The sequence below is a fragment of the Pelodiscus sinensis genome, chromosome 5 (assembly GCF_049634645.1).
Source record: "Pelodiscus sinensis isolate JC-2024 chromosome 5, ASM4963464v1, whole genome shotgun sequence".
NCBI lineage: Eukaryota > Metazoa > Chordata > Testudines > Trionychidae > Pelodiscus > Pelodiscus sinensis.
In genome coordinates this window covers 66,145,963-66,173,668 of record NC_134715.1, presented here as the reverse complement: position 1 = coordinate 66,173,668, position 27,706 = coordinate 66,145,963, and the positions used below count along the sequence as shown (strand labels likewise).

At 42.4% G+C, this 27,706-nt stretch overlaps 1 protein-coding gene across 5 annotated transcripts in view; it reads right to left on the bottom strand.

Annotated features, from left to right (window-relative positions):
• Positions 1–1,381: 1,381 nt before the first annotated feature.
• The window catches only part of CLCN3 (chloride voltage-gated channel 3), an 83,454-nt gene continuing 57,129 nt past the window's right edge, over positions 1,382–27,706 (bottom strand). For 3 of the 5 annotated variants that reach the window (XM_014574866.3, XM_075931137.1, XM_075931135.1), the window contains exons 8-14: positions 26,227–26,307; positions 21,413–21,958; positions 21,091–21,277; positions 18,007–18,405; positions 11,799–12,015; positions 6,284–6,359; positions 1,382–4,596 (exon numbers count right to left, since the gene is read on the bottom strand). In XM_014574866.3, coding sequence (XP_014430352.1) covers positions 4,438–4,596; positions 6,284–6,359; positions 11,799–12,015; positions 18,007–18,405; positions 21,091–21,277; positions 21,413–21,958; positions 26,227–26,307 — 1,665 coding nt within the window. In that variant the 3' untranslated portion in view covers positions 1,382–4,437. The remainder of the gene's footprint in view (positions 4,597–6,283; positions 6,360–11,798; positions 12,016–18,006; positions 18,406–21,090; positions 21,278–21,412; positions 21,959–26,226; positions 26,308–27,706) is intronic. The other 2 variants (XM_075931136.1, XM_006111677.4) reach the window with 1 other exon arrangement.

The following is a 27,706-nucleotide window of genomic DNA, read 5'->3' as shown; positions in this document are numbered from 1 at the left end:
TGTGGATGGACAATAGGGGTTTCTTGTGCAAAAAAAACCCTATGGCTAAAATGGCCATCAGAGCTTTATTGCACAAGACAGTGTCCTCACTGCCATGGATGCAAAGCACATGGTAGTGTGGACGTACTCTTGTGCAAGAACTCTTGTGTAAAACAGTTCTTGCACAAAAAGCCTACAGTGTAGACGTAGCCTTATGCTTATATGGTAGGATTCCATTATTTATGAGTAAGCTGAAAATTTTTAAAGACATAATGCGTGAATCAATAGGGCACAGGTTTACTAGTAAACTACTTCAAACACGCTGCTGCTGTCAATGCTGAAGCCCCAGCAGAATTTTATTAAGCAGCCACAGCTTCCCAAAGCCCATTAGAAAATTAGCTTTAGAGAATTCTCTCAACTCAGCACCTGTATTGCCATTTTCAAATGATCTAACAAAAGGTAATCTCTAATTAGAAAGTTACTTATAATGCACAAGTCAGCATAAGCAGCTCAAATTTTCAGATTGCAAGATGAGATTTGTGCACTAGGAAATGTAAACTGCCTCTTTCTTAAAAGTGAACAAATAAGATACAGAAATTGCTAAGCATTAAGATGAAACATCAATTTTATGGTCACTTGTCAACAGAATCAATTTTAAATATTCATGCATATGCAGTGTTCATGGCCTCAACTGTTCATTTTGTGCACACACAGCAAATGTAAAAAGGCAGACTCTGGCTGATTTTTCAGAAAGGTTGAAGTTCTGGAAAAATGTGCACTCAGATGTTAACTTTACATACTTGAGTGGGATTACACTGTGTAAAATATGTCCTTGAAGGAGTGGGCCTTACTATAGATTTTACTGATTTATGGTAAAATTCATTAATAGCCCAAGAAGTTTACTGTCCAATGTACTGACAAAAGGTTTGCTCTCAAGCAATATGAAACACCAGTAAAGTTGAATTGCAGTTCAATTGGAAAGTAATAGTTGGTTTGGATGAATAGTAGATGGCTTCAGTTTCTACCACAAAATTACTGTAACTAAAGTGGTTTAAAAGTGAAGTATTGAAACTTTAGGTAAATACAGAATTGTGGCTATAAGCCAACAGTTAAAATTAGATGGTTGCATAGTAAAGCAACAATTAGGAACTAAAATGTTCCACTGCTTTAAAGCAAAACATTTTTAAAATTAAATTTTTCAAAAAATATCTACCACCATAGAATTGCAACTGCAAAACTGCCACAAACTCAGATGAAATTCTGTAGAATTTTTTAAGGTAAAAATTGCTTGCCGCTAATTTTCCTTTGATGCAAAGAGATGCCCAAGATACGTATGTAAATTTCATCAGGGAAAAGCCAAGTGAGTATTTGACAGTACATGAATTAAAAGTCCAACAAAAAATGGTCATACAGAAATGTTTAATATATTTATGATTGAATCATCGCAGTAATCAGTTTACTGTAATGATACGCAACTCTACCACACGATTATAAATAAAAACATTAAGATCAATATTAAATACAGCTCTAGGCAACATCACAGATTAACAAACTATGCATTCTTCATGAACCAGTAACTAAACAGTTAAAAACAAAAAGATGCTGACACCCTTACCCCATCTGCTCAAATCAGTTAATTGTAATAAGGCGTTGGGAAATTTTACATTAGAGAACAAACCTTTTTTGTTGAACAGTACAGGCACGCTTAATCCGTATCAGAATTTCTAATGTACGATGACTAGATAATGTCAAATATCAATGAGGAAAGCATAGCAAGTAAAAACAGTGAACAGAGGGGTATGAAATCAGCACAATATAAATGTTGCACTTGGAGTTACACAACAAGGGCCTGAATTGTATTTTTTCACTTCATGCAGTTTCAAAGTAGAACTAGATATGAATTTATAAAATACACACACTGATGTGCCTTATGGCAAAGAACAGCAGGGGTAGGAGTGGGGTTTCAAAGTGATTAGAAAATATATATTTTTTTTAAAGAAAAGCATGTTTATATTGTTTCACTATAAGAAAGACCAACAAGCTTTAGCTGGATGATGAAAGGCAGCATTACCAGTAACCTCCTGAACTGACTTCTACAGACAAGCCAAATTCTGCACTCAGATCAATTGAAATTAGAACTAGCTCCAAAAAACAATTACGCTGCTTCCAATTTATGTAATGGTTGGATCGCTGTAATATGGCATCATTTGGCCCATTATATTACTTCAGTTAAAAAATTAAAGTTAATTTAGTTGCAAAACTGCACTTTTAATAGTATCTTGATTCCCTGCTTTAGTTCCAAACCAACCTTCAAAAGGGGGCTGACCATGAGTAGCACAGGCTCTGTAGAAAACTCTTCTGTTTTCTACTGGGACAAGACAACAGAATTTAAACAATCATTACAGTTTTATAAATAGTCCTGATTGAGAGAAGCATGTAAACACATGCATTACTTTTAAGAATGCTACTAGTCCCATTAGCTTCACTGAGATTACTCTAACTGTGGGAGAATTCTTCACCTGTTACATTTGGAGCCATAGTAAAATTGCAGAATTCCCTCAAGACTGATGTCATGCTAAAAGTAAGCAGGCATGTAGTGCTTTGCTGAATCAGAACCTTCAGGATTACAAATGCTAAAAGTAGCTAAGAGTGATTGATTTTTTTTTTAAACCTGGTATATTTCATAGTTTGAGGAATAATGTTAGGAGGTCACTATGTCCAATTCCAAATTATAAAATTACTGAATGTACAATGACATGAATGTAACATGCACACCAGAGTATTTTAAACTGCCCCTTCTCTATTCTATCGTTTTCTTTTTTTGGGACAATACGTTCTTGGGATGTTGCCTTTTCTTTGTGTGTGATTTTTTTAAAACCTGATAAATGAATATGTTCAGCTAATAATTACAACAGGCTTTCTGAAAAGAAAAAAAATGTTCTGAATCTGTCTGCCTGCTAAAGTGTATGTTGCTGCTGAAGTTTAAAACCTACTCAATCTTTCAAGTAAGTTTGTGTTTCATTTTCTAAGAAGCTACATTTCATTCAAACTTTCAGCCAGTGTATTTCTAGATTCTTAAACACAAGTCAGTCACAACAGGTCTCACAATTAATTATTTCTAAAACCCTGCAGTATTTAAGAAGTATTTGTAGTTTTACAGTTTCATAATAATGAACAAATGGACACCTCAAAGTTATGGCAGTGAAAGGTGAGGTTACAAATGCTATTATACCCATGTTGGATAATAAAGAAATAATTTCTTGTTTAAACCCTTCATCTAGTTGTAAACTTCTTCCCCATCCTCCACTGTATGTAGAGGATTTTGAATTACTCTATAAAAATCAAATTAAAGGTTGAATTAATTATGTAAGATATTAACTGATTTGTATTTAATATATTTTAATCCATAAAAATATAAATAAAGAATGGTAAATTTCAAGAAAAAATATACATTTAGTGCAAGTTATGAATTACATTTCTTTCTTCAGTGTCAGCAGTGGAACATCTTTTTGTGGTAAAGGAAAACTAAAGATGATTGATTTTAATTTAATGTAAAAAATATGTCCAGTGTTTCCGCATGCAATTACCATCAGATACACCTATACAGAATTGATCCTGTTCTTAGTTATCAGAGTAGCAGTACTTTCCTTATACTGCACAACATTGGTATATGTCAGTGTCTTCAATAATACAAAAATTGCATAAGACCAGGTCACATTATTGATATATTCTGCAGGAAAAGCATTTTCCTAGAAACTCAAGTTTAATCTATTTTTAAATTTTTCTGAAATCACAGCACCTAAGGCTGCAAAATTTCACACATGCTTCACACAAGGTATTACCTGTTCAATCTGCTTTTGCTGAAGCAGATTCAGACTGCCGCCTCAAGCTTTTCATGATGTACGAACTACATGTTTAATGGCACAAGAAAAACTCCCTTCTTGTGATCAAACCTTAGTAAGTCACAGTACATCTCAATATGAGAAACTACTGCTTCAGAAGGGCACACCAATTTTAAAGAGCCTTTGTTACAGCTCAGGAGAGAGAGAGAGAGAAATAAAAGCTCTTCTGGAATGTAGAAAGGTGATGAGTACTAATTATATATTTCATGAATTAACACAACAGTTTTCAATGGTAAAAAGGGAAAGACCTTGCAATCCTCAAAAAATGGCTCAATTCAAGTGATCCCTCTGGAAACAGGGACTAACAATGCATCTTGTCAATGTTAGCACAGGGCTTTGAGAATTCTGTCTTCTGACCCAGCTTTCGCACTGCACTATCATGGCAGATCTGTCATCATGGAACGCATCCAGTGCAGGATAGCAGAGGCTCACACTCTCCATGTTACAGTGAGGAACTCCCGCCTCTCCGTGCTCCCCCAGACCAACTTTTAAATTCCAACTGCACGGCTATGCAAAAATCCAGCTCTTAATTCCAACCACAGAAGACTCCTTCAGGCTAAAGTGTTGTACTGTTCAACAAATGAACCTCCTCTTCTGTTTCCTCTCTCTCCTCAGCTATGGGCTTCAGTTGAACATTATTGATGCGGGATCTTGGTTTGCCGTCTGGGCCATATGACGGAGGATATCTTTTTTTGTTATAATGCCAAGGAGGCGCCTGAAAAGGATAAATAGAAAATGGCTATTATTCTACTAGAAAAAAGAAACAGAACTAAATCTGTAGCCAAGTCCTTTTTGTTGACAGGAATAGAGCAAATAGGCTGATTTTCTTGTTTAAATAAAAACATTTTATTAATAAAAATATCAAGTAACCATCATTTTGTTAAAAGAGAGCAGCGTGGAGGCACCAAATAGGATGGTCACTAAACTATAATCCATTTTTCATTAGATGCAATTATGCAAGCAGAGTCCAAGCCCATTTATATTTAATTTTTGTTTGTTTCTACAAAATGAAATTTTGATTAAGGTATGCCAACAAAAAAGTAACAAAGGACAAAGAACAAAGGAGGTATGAATAAAAAGTGATATTGATCCCATTTTGAAAGGAAAATATGCTCCAATCTAGCCACCAGAAGTCACAAATTGCTTGATGGCCCCAAGCCTTAACATTAAATCAAACTTTTTTTATATACATTACATTTAGAGGATCATACCAGTCTAACATATTGGCTTAGTTTGGTATCTTCATAAGAGCACATATATTTAAGTGTAGAATTAAAGCAATATAATCAGTAGCTGTGTTTTCAAGTTTAGAACCTTAAAAAGTAAGCCAATAAATAACCAATTTTAAAAGACTATATACATTTTAAAATTTCATGTTGTGCTTTTATGAAAAGATCTTAATAGCTGTTAAGAATATAACCGTGTGTTATATCAAAAAAGTAAAGCTGCCTTAAAGGATAATATCACAAGAGAAGCAGAAAGCAGAAAGAATGAGCTGCTAATCTTGTTAATCTTGTTAGTGCTTTTTGTTTGTATTTTAAAGGAGGCATGAAATACTTGTGAAATAAAATAAAATGTGAACATAACATGTTTTGCACATAAGCAGCTACATTTGGAGGGCAGGTTTAGTAGAGATGCAACAATTGCAGAGTAACATCCAAATTAAGATAATTTCTAAGTTACAACTAACGTTAGATCACAACATCTTAATGATACGCTTTATCTAAGTTATGAAGCCACTAGTAAAAATATTAACAAGCTATTCTGCAGCTTAGGACATAACTAGACATCTTATGAAGGGACACTGATTGCTATAGATGATAGGAGAACATATAGTGCATCACAACAAATAAAGGACTGGTTTTTAGAAGCATGCAGATACATGGGGCATAGCAGAGGAAGGGTCTAATGCCACATTAAGTACAAATTATATTCTGGTTTGGTTGTCAGAAAGCTCAACTCATTGGTCAGCAATTATCGGAAGCTGCCAAAGATCAGGCAAATCTTAGTTTTAATTCAAAAGAACATTAATATATGCTATCAATCAAGCAATAAATTAAATAAAGGAAAAGGAAAGTTTCTCCTAGCTGGGCCTTTCCCCATCTGGCATAATATAATAATCTGTCATCCTTCTAAGACCATCAGAGTTTCTGATAACTGATCTCTATAACTTTTTTTTAATGTTGTGATTAACAGCAAATTTTTAGCAGTATGCCTATACAGCTCAGTTTTTACAAATATTTTACATTATAAACGCTTTAATTCAAATTATCATATTTGTTGCACAGGAAGATTTTTGTTGTTCAGCTGATGTTACGGTAAGAGAACACTGAACAGTTCACAAGTTTCATGCTTCCTGACTTCTAACATGTCTAATTAGGAGATCTGATATATCTAATCACCAAGGGTTCGACGTGCTGCTTTAGTTGCTCGAGATGTTCTAATATGTTCTTCTTTGTGATGATCCCCAAGACAATCCTGAAACAGATCATGTTATGCTAATAACTGTGTGAATCAAATAAAAAAAAGTTCCAATCATAATGAGAGGTTTAGAATAGAATAAAATGAAAAAAAAAAAAAAAGAGGACTGCAAGAATGCTAATAATGAAGTAGTTAAATGAAGAGTGATTTGACAAGCAGTACCTTTTCACAGATTAATAATTTGTTTTCTACATGGCACAAAAATGCATCTTTAACCTTAAATGTTGATTATTTAACTTGTTTCTTTCAGAAATTACTTCTGAGTTCACATAAAAATCAGAAGCTGAAATTTTAGCCTGCCTCGTTAGATGCAGATGACTAAAATCAAATTACGGATTTTAGGAAGTCAAAGAAACTGTGTATGAAGCTACCTTTACAGCTAAATCATTCTGAGTGGTAGCCCAGGCTGTGCTGAGCCTAATTGCACTCATATCAGTTTTTAAATCAGGATTGACTCGACTGAATCAACACGTTAGTGTTAATTAATAAGTTAAACCTTCTTTCTATGTACTTTCCAATGCTCCTTAATTTCTTACCACAACTATCAATTAACACAAGCTTTCTAGTCCAAGCTATTATTGTTGCACAAACTCATTTTAATAAATGGGAGATTATCTGTCTTTTGTTTTGTTGCATCTGACGAAGTGGGTCTTTGCCCACGAAAGCTTATGCTCCTACACTTCAGTTAGTCTATAAGGTGCCACAGGACTCCTCGCCGCTTTTGCAGATTCAGACTAACACGGCTACCCCTCTGATACTATCTGTCTTTTGAGAGCATATTTGATTTACAGATTCCGTTACATGTATTTCTTTTGCCATAATTTAGATTACTTTCATCCTTTCTATCTACCTGGCAGTTTGCTTACTCCCATTACCCATAACATCACAAACAAGGTTTAAAATTTGACCAGAGGTAAATACTGAGCTCACAAAGTAACACATTTATAAACTGAAGCAGGAGAACAAAAATTGTTGTTACAGCACAACTGATTAATGAAGTAATCTACATTTTCTACTAAATTTATGCTGAAAGCAACTGTTTAAAATTCACAATAGGCTTTTATATTAATTTTGTATGGTTAACCTTTCTTTATAATTTATTATTCCAAAGCAATTATTAGGTATTTGAGTTTTAAACTGCAGTATAAACTACTTATAGTACTGAACAGCTCAACACAAATATTCCTTAGAGAAATACTAGTATTGCAGATTTCCTTCCCCAAATTGAGCTCCAGAAATGTAATTAGACACATACACTGACGTAAAATTGATAGAGTATGAGTCCCTTGTCCTCAAGTAGAAAAATTTACTATTTAAATTTCAGAAAAATTCCCACTATTCTTTCAGCACATGCATGTGTTAATGAACAAATTTAAAGCAAATGCATTTTAATCATGCTTTCACGATGGTATCATCTGAACAATGCAATTTAAAACATAAATTTGCTATTCTTTAATTTATAGCAGCAGCTCATTTGACAATAACAAAACAAATAAAGAAACCTTCCACTCAGGTATTTTAGTTCTCCACTTTATCCTCCCATAGTCATTCATGCTAAACAACATAAAATTATTAAGGAATGTTCCTCTTCTTGGGTGTCTTGTAAATGTATGCTAAAAAGAAAGTATGACAACTTTATCAAAGACTGATGCATTTAATTACATTTCTCACTGAATATATGTGAAAGCAAAGTACTCAGTACATTCAGTCTCTTGAAGGTCAATTGAATTAACTGTATGTGCAAAACTGGGGATACCAACAGAAAGAAAATTTTAAAAATGTGTCTATTAATGCCTGATATGTCAATGCTGTAATGAAAACCCCATGGTTACCCATTCTAAGGACTTGGGTTAATTGTAATGTAGGCACTGGGGCTAGTGTTTCCAACTTTCTAATCACATAAAACTGAATGCCCCTGCCCTGCCCCAACTCCTCTAAGCTCCCATACCTTACTTGCTTCTTCCTGCCTCCCTCCATCGTATGCTTCAAAGGTTCAGCAAAGGGCAACAAAAATGATTAAGGATTTGGAATGGGCCACATATGAAGAGAGATTAAAAAGACTTGGACATTTCAGCTTAGAAAAGAGGAGACTAAGGGGGGATATGACAGAGGTCTATAAAATCATGACCGGTGTGGAAAAAGTAAATAAGGAACAGTTATTTATTTATTCTCACAATACAGGCAGTCCCCGGGTTACGTACAAGATAGGGACTGTAGGGTTTGTTCTTACGTTGAATCTGTATGTAAGTCGGAACTGGCGTCAGCCGCTGCTGAAACTGATCAGTTTCAACCGCGGCTGAATCTGGACGCCAGTTCTGACTCACATACAGATTCAACTTAAGAACTCCAGGCGTCCCCAAGTCAGCTGCTGCTGAAACTGATCAGCGGTTGATTCCAGGAAGCCTGGGGCAGAGCAACTCTGCATCGGGCTTCCTGTAGTCAGCCATTGGTCAGTTTCAGCAGCGGCTGACTTGGGGACGCCTGGGGCAGAGCAGCTGGGGTGCTGCTGGGTTGCTCCAGTAGCGCAGTTCCTCGGCGCTACTGGAGCAACCCAGCAGCACCCCAACTGCTCTGCCCCAGGCATCCTGATTCAGCCGCTGCTGAAACTGACCAGCAGCGGCTGAATCAGGACGCCTGGGGCAGAGCAGCTGGGGTGCTGCCGGGTTGGTCCGGAGTGGTGCTGCGGGACCAACCCGGCAGCCCCCAGCTGCTCTACCCCAGGGGTAGGCAAGAAAAGCCTGGTCTGCTGGGGGGGGGGGGGGCACTAGCTGCACCCTCCCCCCCCCAGCAGACCAGGGAGACGGGGAGCAAAGCCTTGGAGCATGCCCGCAGCAGGACAGCCCAGGCGCGCTGCGGCTGTCCCACTGCGGGCGTGCTCCGAGGCTTTGCTCCCCATCTCCCTGGTCTGCTGGTCAGGAGACGGGGAGCAAAGCCACAGAGCAAGCCCGCAGGGGGACAGCTCAAGCGCGCCCGGGCTGTCCCGCTGCGGGCGTGCTCCAAGGCTTTGCTCCCCGTCTCCCTGCAGACCAAGGAGACGGGGACCAGCTTTTCTCGCCCCGGAAGGCGGGGGCGGCGGACCGCGGCGCATCTGGGCGTCCCGCCGCTCCCGTCCTCCGGGGCGAGAAAAGCCCCGTTCGTAACTGCGGATCCGACATAAGTCAGATCCGCGTAACTCGGGGACTGCCTATATAAGAAATACAGTAGAGGTCATCAAATGAAATTAATAGTCAGCAGATTTAAAACAAACAAAGGGAAGTTTTTCTTCACTCAGCACACAGTTAACCTGTAGAACTCCAGAGGATGCGGTGAAGGCTAGGACTTTAAGAGAGTTCAAAATTCATGAAGGTTAGGTCCAACAATGGCTATTAGCCAGGATGGGTAGGAATAGTGTCCCTAGCCTCTGTTTCTCTAGAGGTGGGTGACAGGGAAGGAATCATGTGAAGATTATCTGCTGTGATCCCTCCCTGTGGGGCATCTGATATTGGCCACTGTTGGGAGACAGGATACTAAGCTAGATGGACCTTTGGTCTGACCCACTATGGCTGTTCTTATGTCCCCCACCCTCACTCTCTTATCAGGATAGGACAGTGGATTGGCATGCAGCAGGGGCTCTAGGGATGAGGAGTTTGGGTTGCAGGAGCGAGCTCCACGCTGGGGGTTGGGATCTACGAGGGGGCTGAGGGATCTGGCAGAGGGTGTGGGCTCTGGGCTGGAGCCAGAAATGATGGGTTCAGGGTGCAGGAGAGGACTCTGGGACGGGGAAAGGTTCTGTGCGGGGATGCAGGCTCTAGGGTGGGGTCAGAGGTGCAGAAGGAGACATTAGGCTGGGGTGCAAGGACTGCGGCTGAGGATGGACCCTGGGATGGGGCTAGAGATGAGGAGTTTTGGGTACAGAAGGGGATTTTGGCTTGGGGTAAGGTATTGGAATTCAGGGTCCCGATAGCACATACTATGGCTAGGAAGCAGACACAAAACCCCTGCGGCCCCATGGGGGCAAAAGGTCTCTCTGTGCATGCACTGCTCTCACACCCAAAGGTGCCTCCCCCTCAGCTCCCATTGGTTACAATTCATAGCCAATGAGAGCTGCAGAGTGGTGACAGTGTGGAGCTACAGGGACCTGGGTGGCCACTTCTGGGAGCCATGCAGAACCATGGCAGGTAGGGAGTCTGCCTTAATTGCGGGCCTCTGCTGTGCTGTCAATCAGACTTTTAATGGCCTGGTTAGTAGCACCAACTGGAACTGCCAGGGTCCCTTTTCGACCAGGTGTTCCGGTTGAAAACTGGACACCTAGCAACCCTAACTAGTATTCAGGATGGAGCTCAGACCCTAGGACCCTCTGAGATGGGAGTGTCCCAGAGCTTAGATTGCAGTCAGAATATGAATGGCTACACTGAAATCAAACAGCCCCATAGCCAGTCAGCTGGCTCATCTAATTTCAATGTAGACACATGCTGGGGGCGTGGAGAAGAGAAAGAACTATAGTGAAGAGGGCTGTGCCCAGATCTTTGATGGCTTATGGGTACTGCCCTGGTTTCCAGAGCCAGAGAGATCAGCTCTAATCCAAGGAAGCCCTGGGCCTGGCCAATGTTCCATAGGCTGTGTTATGCAGGAGGTCATCCTAGATTATCATAATGCTTCCTTTCTGGGCTTTAAAACCTGCAAAAAAAATCTTATAGCCATTCTGTATTTTCTTTAAAACAAAGCACAATGGATTTGAATTTAGAGAGTGTATGGAAATAGAGTATAGATAATTTTACATGGATGGAAATGGAGAATTACTTTTTTACTTATTGGCTCACAAGAGAAGAAAGATGCTGTAGCTCATTACAAAGCCGCTAATGCGGTAAACCAGATACTCCTACCCCCTGCCTCATGAGGAAACCAGTGAGAATAAAGAAAACATCCCATTGTCCTGAATTTTATATCTGTTATTTCAAAACAAAAAAATAAGGCTGTAGAGAGGTAAAAATAAAACTGATTTTTTCCCCATGTGATTTTGCTCTACACAGTCCATTTTTGACTGGCTGCAAATGGACAATGTCAGAAAAGGGGCACAGAGAAAGGGGAGCAGAGGGAGAGAGAGAGAGATTAAATGAGCTTTCCCCTTGTATTTGCATGCAATTTAAGTTCCTAATGGTGATCTGTCACAATACGGCATTCAGACAGAATTCGTTGTTTCAAGGCTATTCCTGCTGGAACAGTTTCAGTGAGGTACAGCTTTTTAAGTGGCATTTCTTATTAGCAACTAAAATTGACCACAAAAGTTCAAATTCTGGCTCAACTACAGGCTCTCCATTGCTGAGGTCAGATTGCAATGAGGTCGTTAAATGTGATAGGCCTGAATCACATCGGAATTCAATTTAAGTTGTCGGCATATTACACTAGTCTCCAGTATTACATTTGACCAAATTAACAGTATTTCTGATCTGTACTCACCCATTGTGTGTTACAAGGCACTGCCTCAGACCCAGCTTGCGGAAAATATCCACCACTATTTCCATTGGTGTGTGATCTGTCACGGTGAAAGGGCTCATATCAAGAATGCTTCTAAGTTTCAAAGGCCGGGGACTTTCTGCTGGAAGTGATGGGGTATGTTGGGCAAAACAGACTCTGGAACTACCAACAATACCTTCCTGCTTCTTTCTAGCGCTTTCTATAATTAAGAGAAGGAAAAAATAGGTTGAAAAATCACTTAGATTTATAAAGTATTTAGCGTAACATGCAAGTACAATGAATGTCATCAGACTGCAACCAGATTTCATCCTGTGTATTATTCTGAAATTTTATTTTCACAATCACCTCTTTTCTCTTCACTACATGCACTTGACAGAAAACAAGCAGAAAGAACGGTTACTTAGACCTTTCATAACTGTGGTTCTTCAAGATGCATTGCTCATGTCTATTCCAATATGTGCGTGTACCACGTTCATGATCGTCAGAAGACTTTTCTCTAGTGGTATCTGGTGGGTCAGCTCTGGCGCCTTCTGTGGTGACACCTCCCAGAGTCACATATGTACCCCTGCCAACCTCCACTTCAGTTCCTTCTTCTAACAGGGGAGGTGGAAGGGTCTGTAACAGACATGAGCAACACACCTTGAAGAACAATAGTTACAAAGGTAAGTAACCATTCTTTCTTCTTCAAGTGATTGCTCGTGTGCATTCCGATATGTGACTCAGCAGTTTGTACAGTGGAAGGGTCGGACTTCAACTCATTGCTGAGTGCACTGTAGCTCTGCCAAACACTGCATCATCCTGGGACTGCTGGGGGAGGGTGTAATGGGTCGTGAAGGTGTGAACTGAGAACCATGAATCTGCTCTGCTGATGTCCTGAATCAGGACTTGTGCCAGAAAGGCCGTTGCCAAGGCTTACGCCTGTGTGGAATGTGCTGTGATAGGTGGGGCCGGCACCGTGACCAAGTCATAGTGCAGCTTGATGCCCGTAGTGATCCAGGATGACAGGTGCTGCAACGTAACCAGAAGGCCCTTCATGCAGTCTGCAATGGAGATGATGAGCTGCATTGACTGGTGGAATGTTTTAGTGCATTAGAAATAAAAGGCCAGGGCACACTGGACAGCCAGGGAGTGAAATGCCCTATCCCTGTCACGTAGTTTAGAGACAAAAATAGGGAGAAAGACATCCTGATTTACATGACAAGGCAACACAACCCTTGACAGGAATGCAGGATGGGGCCACAGCTACTCTTTATCCTTATAATATATATATATATATGGGGGCTCAGGAATGAGGGCTGGCAGCTCCAACACCTGTCTGAATAGCTACCAGGAAGGCCACTCTGAATGAAAGATAGGCTAAAGAACAGGTAGCCAGGGGCTCAAATGGTAGGGCCTTGAACTGAGAAAGCACCAAATTCAAGTCCCAGGGCGGTAACATCTGCCTCGCCAGACCCTGAAGCAAACGGCTCACCACTAGATCCCCAAAGATGGACTTTACCCCCAAACCTAGGTGGAAAGCTAAAGTAACTGCCAGATGTACTTTCATGGCTGTCTCAGCCAAATCCTGGTATTTGAGGTGAAGGAGGTAGCCCAAAAGCAGTGGAACTGTGTTCTGCTGGAGGGACCACAAAAAGAACCTCTTCCTCTTGGCGAGATAAGTAGCCCTAAAAGAGGATTTGTGGCTGCTTATTAAGACTTCCCTGACTGAGTCCAAGTTGGTTTAGTCATGGAGCTTCCTCACCATGAGGTTTGGGTGGAACAACCTGTCGAACTCCTGCATTATCAGTTTGGGAACCAGAGGGAGCATCATGGGCCAGTCACCGACAGGGACAGCAGTGTAGTGATTGTGTGCTGCCTCAGCCTTCTGGTGCTATCAGTATCACTGCCACTTTGTCCTGTTGAATTCTGAGGAAGATCCTTAGTATTAATGGCACTGGAAGGAAAGTGTACAGGTACTACTCCATCCAGCACAGGTGAAAAGCCTCCGACAGAGACTCCCTGGCTGTGGCCCTAAAAGGAGCAGAACCTCAGTCACTTCCTGTTTAGGCGGGTCATGAACAAGTCCACCTGGGAAAGGACCCACTCGCAGAACATGGAGAGAGCCATGTCTGCCCTGAGGTACCACTCATGGGACTGAGCAGACCATTTGAGACAATCTGCAAGGTTGCTCTGCATGCTCAGAAGATACAAGGCTTGCAGTTGAATGTTGTGAGGAATGCAGAGGTCCCACAGAGCGATACGGCCTAAAATGGTGGCACTGAGGCTCTGGAGTGTAAATAACCAAGAACTTCAGGGTAATCCTGCAGTCCTTGAGGCTGTGCAGACGGGAATGTGTCTTTTCAGCAAACAGGCCTGTCCCATTGAAAGGCAGGTCCTGGATTGTGCGCTGCATCTCTGCTGGGAGACTGGACATCTGCAGCCATGAGTTACATCTCATCACTATGGCCAGGGTCATCATGCTAGCTGCCGAGTCCTCAGAATCCAAGGCTGCCTGGAGGGCCATCTTAGTGACATGTGGCCCTCATGCAGAAAAGCTGAGAACTCCTGCTGCATATACTTGCTACACTTTGCATACTGCTTGAAAGCCTGGGGGAAGCTCCATGCCCCAGGAGCATAAACAACAGGATGGGGGAACCTCCTGTAAAAACTAACTACTCTAAGTAACTTGAAGGAAACAACTAATCCACACAACAACAACAACAACAAAGGAATGCTATGCTAGGGCAGTGGTCTCCAACCTTTTTACGCATGAGATCACTTTTTGAATTTAAGTGCAATCCAAGATCTACCTCAAACCCAAAAACCCTTGCCCCGCCTCCTTTGTGCCCCTTCGCCGAGGCCCCGCCCCTGCTCACTCCATTCTCCCTCCCTTCCCCATCCTTCCTCACTTTCACCAGTCTGGGGCAGAGGGTTGGGGTGCAGGCTCTGGTCTTGAATTAAGGGATCTGCAGTGTGAGGGGGGCTCTGAGCTGAGCTTGGGACAGGCAGTTGGGGTACCAGAGGAGGTTCTAAGTGCAGGCTCTGGGAGGGCATTTGGATGCAGGGTGCTTGGGGCTAGGGAAGGGGCTTGGAGTGTAGGAGGGGGTTCATGACTGGGGGAGGGTGTCAGGATGTGGGCACCAGCAGGGCCCTGCTTATCTCAGGTGGCTCTTGGGTGGTGGTGCAATGGGGCTAAGGTAGGCTCACCCCTGTCCTGACCTTGCACCACTTCCAAAAGCAGCCAGCAAACCCTATCCCAAGACCTGCTGTGCCCCCTCTCCGCTCTGGGGAGATAGGTCACAGGGTGGGAGAGGGGATCTTCATATCAGCACCCCTCCCCTGCCCTGAACAGAAAGCAGAGACTCCTGAGGGGGCAGCTCCAAAGCAAAGGACAGGAGATGTGCAGCAGTCTGTGAGCAGCTGAAGTACTGGGCTTGATAACCTCTTGGCCAAACCAGCTAGGATCCCCTGTCAGAGGTTCCAAGATCTACCAGTAGATTCTTATCTACTGGTTGGTGACCACTGTGCTAGGCACTAACTATTTGCAAAGCAAGAAGTCAGAAGCTTCAGTGACCGTCACTGGCGGAAAGAAGGTTGGAAGGGTATATATGTGTCATTGTGAAGCATCACCAGAGAAGATACCACAGCTGACCCAACGGGTACTGCTAGGGAAAAATCTGATGACTGTGCACGTGGCACACAGACACATATTAGAATGCACATGCACAATCACTCAAAGAAGAGGAGCTATTTACTATACAATTTATAGCCAGACACTACTTTTGGTGTAATTTAGTAAAGATCTCAAATATGCACATTGGGAAATATCATGCTACGTAATAACATCAGGCAGCCACTATCTGTGTAGTGCACAGAAACAGATGGTTTCATAAGAGCGTGAGGACTATCTCAATAGTGTGCACTCACATTGAGTGTCCTACTGTTACCATACTCATTTGCTGCAGAAGCCAAAGCACATTATTGAGTGGAGACTGAGGGAGTGCTCATATGACACGAGGAAAGTTCAAGGTAGGCATTTCAAGGAATTAACTGTTTGGATGGAAAGTCACAAAATGCCATCAACTGAGCTTCAAATCTAGAGTAGAGAGGAGGCATTGAAAGTTGAACATCCTTGTCACTCCCTGAGATAGGTTGTGGAAGCCTAACGAGCACTTAATATACAGTAGGTGCCATTTAAAAAATTAACCAATATGACTTGTTTCATGTTGCTTGTTCACTGCTCTCAAATATTTGTGCCATGCCATAGGGATCTTTCTTTTTTCAAAGGTGGCTACTGTGTACATCCCCTGGCATTCCCTTAACACAATTAAACAAACAATAAAGGGAAGGAGAAGATCTAATGTGGAGGAAGCACATAATGCTGACTGCTACATGTGGAAGGAATAGTTCAGAAAGAATGCAGTCTCATGTAACAAATAGACAGTAACGCTGCCAAGGTTTGTCATATATTAGCTATATTAGTTAAAGCTGAGCAAATGTTCTCTGTTTCTGTGAAAATGTGTAATTTGCTTATTTGTGTCAGATCTTAATACCCTTTCAAAGTCTTCCCTCATTTTGGACAAACTTCCCTACGCCTATCATTTCCAACGGTGATTCTTCTGATGCACAAATTTAAGACTGAATAATTTCCACTATGTAATTTAGATGCTAAAATGAATCTTGCCTGAAAAAAGATTCTTATGAAGATAAATCTTTGTCTGTAATCTACTACCAGGTACTCTAGAAAGTAAATGAAAGATGACAGTTTAAAATTCAACTATTTTGACTTTCATATACATTTTGAGGTAGATAATACTAGCTTATCAGCACCTCGATAACAATCATATGTATTATATGTAGAATTTGTATTCTGCCACCTGCACAGGTGAATTTCATTTCAAGAGAACAGATTGAAAAAATAGTTTTTAAAATAACTTATGTTCTTCTAGACTTTCAGTTACAGGGAATATTAGGAGTTAACTACAAGAATAATAGTTACACCATTTTCTGACATAAGCCTGTCTCTTTAAATGAATAATTTTGCTGTGTTCCAATTTTATGATATGTACATTCAAAATACCACACTGAATCACTGTATTTTAGAGGGTTCAAGCAGAACTTGATATTCTGACATGAAACTAACTCCAAAAATCAATTACAGTATTAGACATTTACAAGTAAACCACCTGTTTGGCATGACTGTAATGCTAAAACTTGGTCTAACTTTTCTACCTTTTGAATCAAAATTAATAAAACAGCCCAGGGGTTTATAGATTTGTATAAGATTTTATATTAAGTTTGAAGTCATGTTCAGGTGCCCACAGAGGGGTGACTCAGGCAATATTTCTCAGAGAACTCTGCAGCTTGAAAATTATAATAATGGAGCTATGAAGAAACAGAGATTGCCAGCCAACACAACAGGGGTTAAACAAAACTTTAGTCCCATTTAGCCTTGCCCCACTATACCTGTTGCCAATGCCAGGCCTGAGGGGGGATTTAAAAAAAACAGGAGCCTGGCTCAGTTGGGAGCTAGTGAAATGGTAGGAGCTAGCTGACTCCCTGCCTGAAAGGATGGAACACTGGCCTGCCAGCCAGGCAGCCATCTGGAAGTAAGCACTAGTTTCCTGGTCAAGGGAGATTACAGAGGAATCCCCAGTATGGGAGGTAAACTGAGTGAATCCCACCACTAGGCAAGACAGCCACCCTAAGCCCCTATTCCAGGAGCACTGAAGTTGTAAGAAGTTTCATCTCAGGTGAAGAAGTGTTGGTACAAAGCCACAAACAGTATGGCAGTGGCAACGAATGACCTTTCTTCCTTCCACAGTACTTCCATGGTACATTGCACAGGTAGGTCTTGTGGGGGATTTCATAATTTCTTCTCAAGAAATTAGCACTGGCCACTGCGGAAGATGACAAGAGTACTGAACTAGATGGTTTAATTAGTCTGTCACAGTGTAGCAATCCCAGGGTTTTTATGGAATTGTGTCCAGTTTCAGAACCTATTATTGCAAGACACCACTGTAAAAAGAAGTTCTAAGCATCTTGATCAAGGTGATGTGAAAGGAACCAACAGCTTGTGCTACATCTCTGGACTATAAAACACATGAAGCATTCATGTACAAAAGTAAGACATAAATAATAAATTCAGTTTTAAAGTATTAATACAGTTGAGTGAGAACATATACATCTTACAGAACTGTAAAATAATTACCTATTGCGATAGTTAAGTCTCTCCTTAAAGCAAATCCCACTAGTCTCTGAGACTCTTTCGACATTATAACAGGGAAACCATTATAGCTCGTTTCATTGATCAGGTTTTCTATATCTTCCACTGTCATGTTATCCTGAGTCAGCACTGCCAATGGTGGATCACTCCTCCGAGGCCTCATAACATCAGCAGCCAGTGTTGTGTGAGTGAATTCTTCTTTAGCATCCAAGAAAGGATAGCCATTCAGCCGGATGTGCGCTTCATAGATGCCTTCCCTACCAAAAGCGTCACCCACCCATTTACTGGTCATCACTGCAGCCATGAGGGGCACAATGTACTCCAGTCCACCTGTCAGCTCAAATACAATGACCACTAGGGAGACAGTCATTCTTGTCACACCACCTGCAAGAAAAAAAGAGCCTATCAACATGCAGAACTTTAGGAATCATTAGCAAAAGGGAACGATAATAAAACAAAAAAAATCATATTGCCACTATATAAATCAATGGTATGCCTACACTTTAAATACTTAATGCAATTCTGGTCACCCTTTCTCAAAAAAGATTTATTAGAAATAGAAAAGGTAAAGACCCTGGCAACAAAAATGGGAGTATGGACCAGCTTTCAAATGAAGATTAAAAAGACTTGGACTGTTCATCTCAGAAAACAGAGGACGGGGGAGAGATATGACAAAAGTCTGTAAAATCATGAATGACATGGAGAAAGTGAATACGGAAGTGCTATCTACCCCTTCAAACAACAGAAGAACCAGAGGTCACCCAATAAAATTAATAGACAGCAGGACGTGCTTTTTCACACAGTGCACATTTGATCTGTGGAAATTGTTCCCATGGATGATGTGGGAAAGTATAACTGGGTTGAAAAAAAATCCTGTAGGTATATTCATGGAGGGAAGGTCTATCCATTGGTATTAGCCAACTTGGTTAGGGTTGCATCCTTGTTCATTTCTTCTGAAGCATTTAGCATTGGTCACCGTTGGAATAACCAATATCGGGTTAGATCAGTGGTCTCCAACCTTTTTATGCCCAAAATCACTTTTTAAATGTCAGAACAAGCCAAGATCTACCCCATCTTTTCCCTAAAACCCACCCCTTCCCTGAAGCCCTGCCCTCTCTGTTCTCCTCCTCTCCATCATTTGCTATATCCGGTCCTTATATACTCTAAGGGTACGGCTACACTGCTGCTTTTTTTTATCCTTTTGTCAGAAGAGGTTTTTCCAACATTTGGCCCATCAAGATTGGAAGAAACCCTTTTTTGGAAGCCCCCTTATTCCTCATGAAACGAAGAATACAGGGGTTGCCGAAAGAGTGTGTCTACTCTTTCACTAAAAAAAATGTAAGAACAAACACGCCCTTGGACACGGAAGCATTTTTCTGGGATACCTCTGGTATCCCGGAAAAATTCTTGTAGTCTAGCTGTACCCTCGCTGGGTTGAAACAGGAGGTGCAGGCTCTGGGGTGGGAATAAGGGATTTGGGTGTGGGACGGGGTGAGAGGTCTGGGAGGGAATTTGGATGCAGGAGGATGTGGAAAAGGAAATGCTGGCTTGGGGAGGGAGCTCCAGACTGGGGAGTGTTGGGGTCAGGTGAAGGGTTGGGGTGCTGAGCAAGCCACAGGCTTGTGGATGTGAGGGCGCAGGACTTTGGGTTGCGCTGTGTGAGGGACTCAGAGCAGGAAGGTTGGGAGTATGATGAGCTCAGGACACAGATTTGAAGTGTGTGGATGGTGCAGGAGTGTTGTGGCAGAAGACTGAGGACGTGGGGGTACAGGAGTCTGGGGATGTGAGAGGCTCAGGACAGGGGGTTCCAGTGTATGATTTGTACAAAGATTTGGGGTCAAGGGGGGGTACAGGAGTGTTATGATGCTGCAACCAGATGGGGGCTTGGCCCCAATTGGGGGCTTGTTGGCCAGGCTTCATTTTTAAATAAAATATTATGTCAAACACAACAAGTTTCAGCATTATCTTTATTTATGAGAGAGGCAGGGAACATGTTTTGAGTCAGGGTCACTGACCCACAGAATAGTCAGTTGGGGGTCACACAAGTGAGATGCAAAAAACCAACCCCTTCAAAAAACCACAAGCCTCATTAATGTGGCCCCAACTGCGATGGTGAGGGCAGGGGACAGGGTGCTGGGGCAGGCTGCTGGTGGTTTCTGGGACAGATAGTAGGGTGCTTAGGCAAGGGACCAGGGTGCTGGTGGGTGCTGGGGTAAGGATTAGGTGCTGGTGGGGGTAGCAGACAGGGTGTTGGGTCAGGTGTCAATAGGTACTTGGTCAGGGGACAGGGTGCTGGGTCAGGGTGCTAGTGGATGCTGGATCAGGGGACAGGGGGCTGGGACAGGGTGCTGGGGTAGGTGGCAGGGTGCTGATGGGTGCTGGGGCAGGGGAAAAAGTGCTGGTGGGTGTTGGGAAATGCGCCAGGTGTTTGGGGGAGGAGGAGCAGCCTGTGCACTTCCTGAAACCCTAGAAGTGGAGCGCAGCTGCGGGACTGCCCCCACAAGCTGCAGGAAGCCGGCACTACCTCCATAGTCATTGGAGGTAGAGTCAGTGGGGGGCTTCTTCTGGGCATGGGGGAGAATGGCGGGGCCTCAGACGTGTGCGATCGACTGATCGAGCTCTCCCCATCGACCAGTTGATTTTGATTGATGGCTTGGTGACCATGGGATTAGATGAACCATTAGTCTGACTAGGGATGTGAAAGGTTAACTGGTCAGGAGAAGCCTGTGTCTGCAGTGGGCTAGGGTGCTCCACAGGCAAGAGCTGTGGTGGGTGGGGCCACTCCAGCGTGGCCTGTTGGGCTGGAGCAGCCTCCCGGGCTGCACCCCCTTTGATCAAGATTTTACATTCCTAGGGCTGACCCAATATGACAGCATGTTCTTTTTAGTCTTTGGTTCACAATGATTTCCTGCACATTTTCCTATTAACATAAAATAACTATATAAGAAACTCTTCCATATTGTACTTCAGCTTTAATAAGTACAACTTTTTTCCTTCACATCAAAACTTACCTAGTTCAGAAACAGAAAAGGAATCATGCCTTTATTTGTTGTGTTACAATTTAGTTACCTAAGCATGCAGCGGCACCAACCATGGCATATAGGCCGGGCGTGATACAGTCAGCTCCAACTTCACACCACTCCTTGAAGATAAACCAGTCATGGTGATAATAAGCCAACTGCTCCACAGCAATTCCCACAATCCTTCCTGCTATTGCTCCAATTGCCATACTAGGTATGAACAAACCTGATGGAACCTACAACAGAAATAAAACGACTTCATGGTAAAGATTTAGAATACACGGGACGTGTTAAGACTCTTATTACTGGAGAGCTACTTTACACAAGCCAAGCAAAAAACAACAACAACAAAAACTCCCACCCAAACTTACCTTGATACCAAAGGTGAAGACTGTCATAATTATTTTAAATATAAGTGCTAAACACAGCTGCCATATGGCTGAATAAACTCCAGTGCCTGCTGGACGATCAGGAATATCATCTACTATCTTACTGGCATTCATGTCATTTCTGTAGTCACAAAGAGAGGAGGATTCTAATGGCCCACAGTCTGTGAAGAGCTCTTTGATAAGCTCACTGGTATTAAGCCTTGTGTATGGATTAGGAAAGGCAATGACAGCTGTTATTGCTGCAACAATGATGACCTCCAGGACAGGATACTTCCCAAATTTTGTTGATTTGCGTCGGCGGCACCAGGCGATGTTTGCACGGATGAAAAATGCTCCCCACAGCCCACCAAACACCCCCAGAAGAATGAATGGAAACAGTTCAAAAAGGTACCAAGGGGTATGGTATTCCACATAAAAAAGAACAAGACGGCTGTTACCAAAAGGATTGATGGATCGCAAAACAAATGCAGCCACTAAAGCAGCAAAAAAGGACCTCCATAAAGTTTTCAATGGGAAATAGTAACTGACCTGAAAAGTAGACAAGTTAGAATTACTGGCAATTCATTATAAAAATATTTCAAACTATTCCAAAATTAACAGAAAATACTAGCAAATACTAGTATACTACATTTCGGTTCACTATCTTTTAAATATGCATACATTGTGTTATCAGTTATAATAATGCAGCTACGTTAATCAGTTTACATTTTTAAAGTGTTTTTTGAGGAGTAACATTAGTTCGCACCAAGGGGTTTGGTTCAAACTAACGTGTCCTGGCGCGCACTTTCACTTTTGAAACAGCTGTTGAGAGGAGTAATGCGCCGGCGAGATCATGCTAATGAAGCACGGGATATTTAAATCCCTGCTTCATTAGCAATTTCAGTCGCCTACATTTGCAACCCTAATTCGAACTAGGGAGCAAGTGTAGACATACCCTTAGTGACTACAAAGGTGCTATACAAAGGTAGGGAATTAACCTTCTTCCACTGGAGGAAAAATAGAAGCCCCAGAACAAATTAACACATGGCTTCAGGGTTTGTAGACATTTGCATGTTTCAAAAAGCTTGCAAATAAGGTTTCATCCTACAAAACAACTAGCATCATACCTAGTACTTGCTACTTCTAATTCATAAAATCCAGAACTCTACCAGATAATAAAGATCTGGCCTTAATGCAACACAATTTACTATGTATTAATTAGTAACATAGGATTAAAAAAAAATCTTTACGTTCAGAATTTAGATACCCAGGAGGATTGAAGAGACTGCTGGGTTTCTGCCTCTGCCTCTCTCTGGGTATGTCTACACTACCCTCCTAATTCGAAATAGGAGGGTAATGTAGTCATACCGCAATTGCAAATGAAGCCCGGGATTTGAATTTCCCGGGCTTCATTTGCATAAAGCCGGCCGGCGCCATTTTTAAATGCAGGCAGTTCGAACCCCGTGCCGCGTGTAGGCTTCCTAATCCGAACTAGCTGTACTCCTCGTGGAAAACTAGCTACTCCGTGCTGCGTGTAGCCGCGCGGCACGGGGTTCGAACTGCCGGCATTTAAAAATGGCGCCGGCCGGCTTTATGCAAATCAAGCCCGGGAAATTCAAATCCCGGGCTTCATTTGCAATTGCGGTATGACTACATTACCCTCCTATTTCGAATTAGGAGGGTAGTGTAGACATACCCTCTCTCTCCAGTAGCTGGGACTTTCCCTCAAGCCAATTAATTACTCCCTTCCTCCTCCCAGCCACTCATTCCCTGCTAATCTTGGCTGACTGTCTTCCCTTTCAAGCACAAGGCAGGCAGCGTTTAGCTGTTTATGGAGGCCCCGACCCCACCTGTCAGCTAATCTCCCTGTTTGGATGGGGGAGTTTTGAACCTCTGCACAGGGCTCAGAATATAGCTGCATGGCCACTCAGCCATGCAGTTTAGACGGAACTTTGGTCTCTGGGAGTTTTCTATCTCACAGGTAGGTCAAAGATTCTCAGAGTTTTCAGTAAACGACTATAGCAGAATTCAGACTCTGGCCATGTCTGCACTTGACATGCTACAGCAGCACAGCTGCAGGGATTGGAGCCAGCACTGGCTTCCTGCAATCAGGGAAGAAGCAGAGCCACAAACAGCTCCATGCGTGTGCACACACAGCAGCACATAGTCCTGCTGCCCAGAGGCTTTTCCCACTGCTCAATTGGCCAGAATACGGCCAACAGAGCAGCAGAAAGCCATGCCTAGCACAGGGAGCCTGAGAGCAGTGCAGGATGCAAAAGCAAGTAAGTGCCACCCAGACCCTGCACCCCCCCACCCCTCCAACACCCTGGGACCCCAAAGCCTGCTTCAGCCTTCTCCCCCCTGGTCTGGCACCCTAACCCCAGCCTACTCATGCCCCTTCCCTCCTGGCCAGACACTCACCTGCACCCTGCCCCCGGCCAGAGACCTACTGCTAGACAACTCCTGCCCCCTCCCCCTAGCTTACTCCTGCCCCATCCTCCCAGCCTGCTCCTGCCCTCTACCCTCTGGCCACACACCCTACTCCCAGTCTCTTCTGCACCCCACCTTCCCCCCAGAGATCCTGCACCCCCATCCCTATCCCACTCACTAGCAGCTCTGTCCCACACACTGGACCCCACATTTTTGTCCCCACCTCAGAGCCAAGGGGGGGCTCACAAAATCCACTAATCCTGGAACCCCAGAAGATTTAATCTGGCCTGAGACCTTGAACCTCAGTCCTCCCTGCCCCTCCCCCACTCATGGGACTAGAGCGAGGGGAGTAAGGTTGGGGGCCACATCAGTGAGGGATGGGGGTTTTAAGAGAAGTTGGGTTTTTTTGCTTCTCATTTGTGTGGTTCCCAACTGATTTTTTCTGTGGGTCAGTGGCCCCTGACCCAAAAAAGGGTTCCCATCCCTGCCATAAATAAAGATAATATTGAAAACCTTTGTTTTAGACATAATATTTTACTTTATTTTAAAATAAGTTTGATAAACTAACATGAGAAAGTAAAAGCGCCCAGCCTCCATCTGGCCACAGTGTCCTAACCCCAGCTCCAATCCTGGTACAGGCCCCGCAGTTTGGCCCCCATCTGACCGCAGGAAGAGCTGGCGGTGGCAGCCCCACTCCTGCTGCAGCATGGGTAGGAGGGGAGGCCACGATCTGGTTGTGGAGATCCTGGACCGGCCCCTCGTCCAGCTACAGCTGCCTGGGTGCAGCAGCCCAGCCCCAGCCAGGTAAGGTAATCCAGCTCCAGCCCTGCCCCCCATACTCTACTTCCCACACACCCCAGCCACCTGCTCTGAACCCCTCTTACACTCAACCCTGACTTCTGCACCCCCACATCCACAAACTGCACCTCCAGCAACAGCAGAAGTCCCATTAAATAAAATCTGTGAGTACGTTTCATTTATGCTATTATTAATCATGTCAATTATCAATAATATTAAATTGTGTATTTTCAGTCATGCAAATGAGTATTCTTATAGACTGGCTCTTTGTTGACCACTTGTTTTGAATTTTGATGTAGCTTGGCTCTTTGGTTTGAAAAGGCTGCCGACCCTTGCGGTGGACAATTACTCCAGTCGTGGAGGTGGGGTGGCTGTCAGCATAATTAATCTATCTTCCTGAGAGGCGATAGCTAAGTCGATGGAAGAATTCCTTCATCGCCTTCATTCTATCCACTGCAGTGGTTATGTCAGCTTACCTATGTTACTCACAGAAGTGGATTTTTCATGACTGAGCGACGTAGCTGGGATAAATTGACTTTTGACTGTTGATCTGGCTTAAGCTTCTTTAAATTAGACGTGAGGAGATAATAAAAAAGATCATAATGATCTAAATAATGGTCCTAAATTTCCCAAATTCATATATCTAGATTGGTATTCAAGGTTTGTATTCTTGAGAGAGAATTTTATTAGCATGGTGGTTAGTTTTATAGAATATTTGATTTGTAATTAGGACATATGCCACAGTATGGAGTCTTTAAAATTAAATTGGATATTAAAGATTTGTTTTAACTTAAAGGGCAAATGAGTTTGTAATGGGCCTTTTGTCCCAGAGCAGAGTAAAATAAATAAGAGGAACAAAACCTTTATTTCCCTTCCCCTCTTTTTCTTTTAAATTAAACAAGGAAATAAGAACATTAGAAAGAAGTTAACAGGAAAGGCATAATAAATGCTGATCTTCATTAGCTACAACAAACTAAATAAAAAAGGCTCTCACATCATCAGAATGTTTTAATGTAAACTGTAGGGGAAAAAAGCAGGCAAGGAAGCAATTGCACAAAAAACCCTTTCAACTTCAATTCCGTATAAGTACTTATTTTCTTTTCTCTCTCTCTCTTTCTCTCTCTCTCTCGTGTGTGTGTGTGTGTGTGTGTGTGTGTTTCATTTGTGTACAATAAAGCTGCAATAAAGGAATTGACCCTTCTCCAGAAAAAAAAAAAACCATACCAATGAAGAAATGTTGGCCTATAACAGTAACTGAAACAAGAGGTTTTGAGGGATTTGCCCATGCCAGAACTCATAATACTTAATTGACGTAATCAAGGCAATACATTTAATGAAGAAAAATCTCCAGAATGACCAATGCAGATTATTAACCAGACCATAGTGTAAAAAAAGTACTTATCAAACTGCAAGTGAAGAAGCTCTCTTTAAAGTGTTGAGAAAGTGGCTTCATGAAGAACTCACTGCAAGATCAGGGGCCACAAGGAGCTTTCTGTTATGAAAGGCTCCATAGAAGAAACATTTGCCACTATAGGTCTTAAAATATTCATTTTTAAATATATTTTCTTCTGTGCTGCCTCTTTACATACCTCCTCCAAACTAAAAAGGACACCACCAATTGGGGCTCCAAAGGCTACTGATACTCCTGCAGCTGAAGCAGCTGATAACACCTAGAAAAGAAGAATAGCACGGTTTTATTTATGTGTTTGTGATGCATTTTAAAAACAAAAATAAAAATGTATTCTTACGATATACTCCTAACTTTGTCAACAGACATATATGATACTGAAGACCTAAGAATCCTAAAATATGGACTGATTACCTTCTTCCCATCTTCCTCCCAAGGACCCAAATACTTACTCTACCCATTTAGTCCCAAATTGTCATTTCAGCTTCTCTTGCCCATATGCTGCTTTTCTTTTCTTCCCAGTTTTACTTCCTCCAAGCTTGTCATGTGATCACAGCTATCTGCACTGCCTAACTGTCTATCTGCACTGCCTGTGGGATTTGAACAAGATATGAAAAAGCCCCCAAGTCCCACAGAGAGTTGCAATTACATGAGCAACTATGGAAGGTAGGTAGGTTCTGAATACATTAAATAAGACAGCTATCCAGGGAAATTCTATTTTATCAATGGTGCAGCTATTATGATGGAAGTGCAGCAATTCTAATTAATAGCCAGTCATTATGTCAAGAGCTAGCTGAAATTAACAGACACCCATGATCAAAGAAGTTGACTGCTCAGGTCTCATCGGAGTCTAGTAGCCAAGTTCAGGAATTGAACAATGAACAAGTCCTCGCATTAAAATAAATTCAGAATAAAATGTGGGAGGAAGAGGGACATAAATAGTAGTAACAGAAGCGGCTGGTAGTAAATCTAGATGAGATTTTGGAGCGATCAGAGGCTCTCTAATACATTTGAAACATTAATGTCATCTAGAACACACCATTTCTTCTTTCAGTTTGATCAGATCAGTTGCCCTTTTCCATCAATTGTGCAATTCTGGATGTCTGACTATTTTGCCCCTTGAATCTGGCAGAACACTGTGTATTTCCTTCCTTTTTCTTTCTTCTACTTTTTTCTGGCTTCTATTTTCTCTCTTTTTTCCTCTTATGCACTCTCTTTTCTTTATTTTATTTCACGCATCTTTTTTTCTTTGCCCTCTTTCTGCAGCCCCCACAACAATCATCTCCCAACCTATTTCCACTTTCCACTCTGTTGCCCAGTCTGTCAGCCTAACCCTGGGTACATCTAGATTGCGGGGGGGGGGAAGGGTTCCGTAATACCGGAGGTATCCCAGAAAAACTCCGCCACATCCAGGGAACACGTCTGCTCTTCTGCTTTTTTTTTTGCCGAAGAGCAAACGCGCTCTTTTGGGGAGCCCAGTATACCTCATTCTATGAGGAATAAGGGCTCCTCCTAAAGAGGAGGCTTTTCTGCCATTTTGCCCCATCTCTTTTTTTTTTTTTTGCCTCTTCTGGAAAATCAATCAGAAAAAGCTACACAAATTGCGGAGCGCAATTTGCGTAGCTTTATCTGAAAAAACGCTATAGTGTAGACCTAGCCCC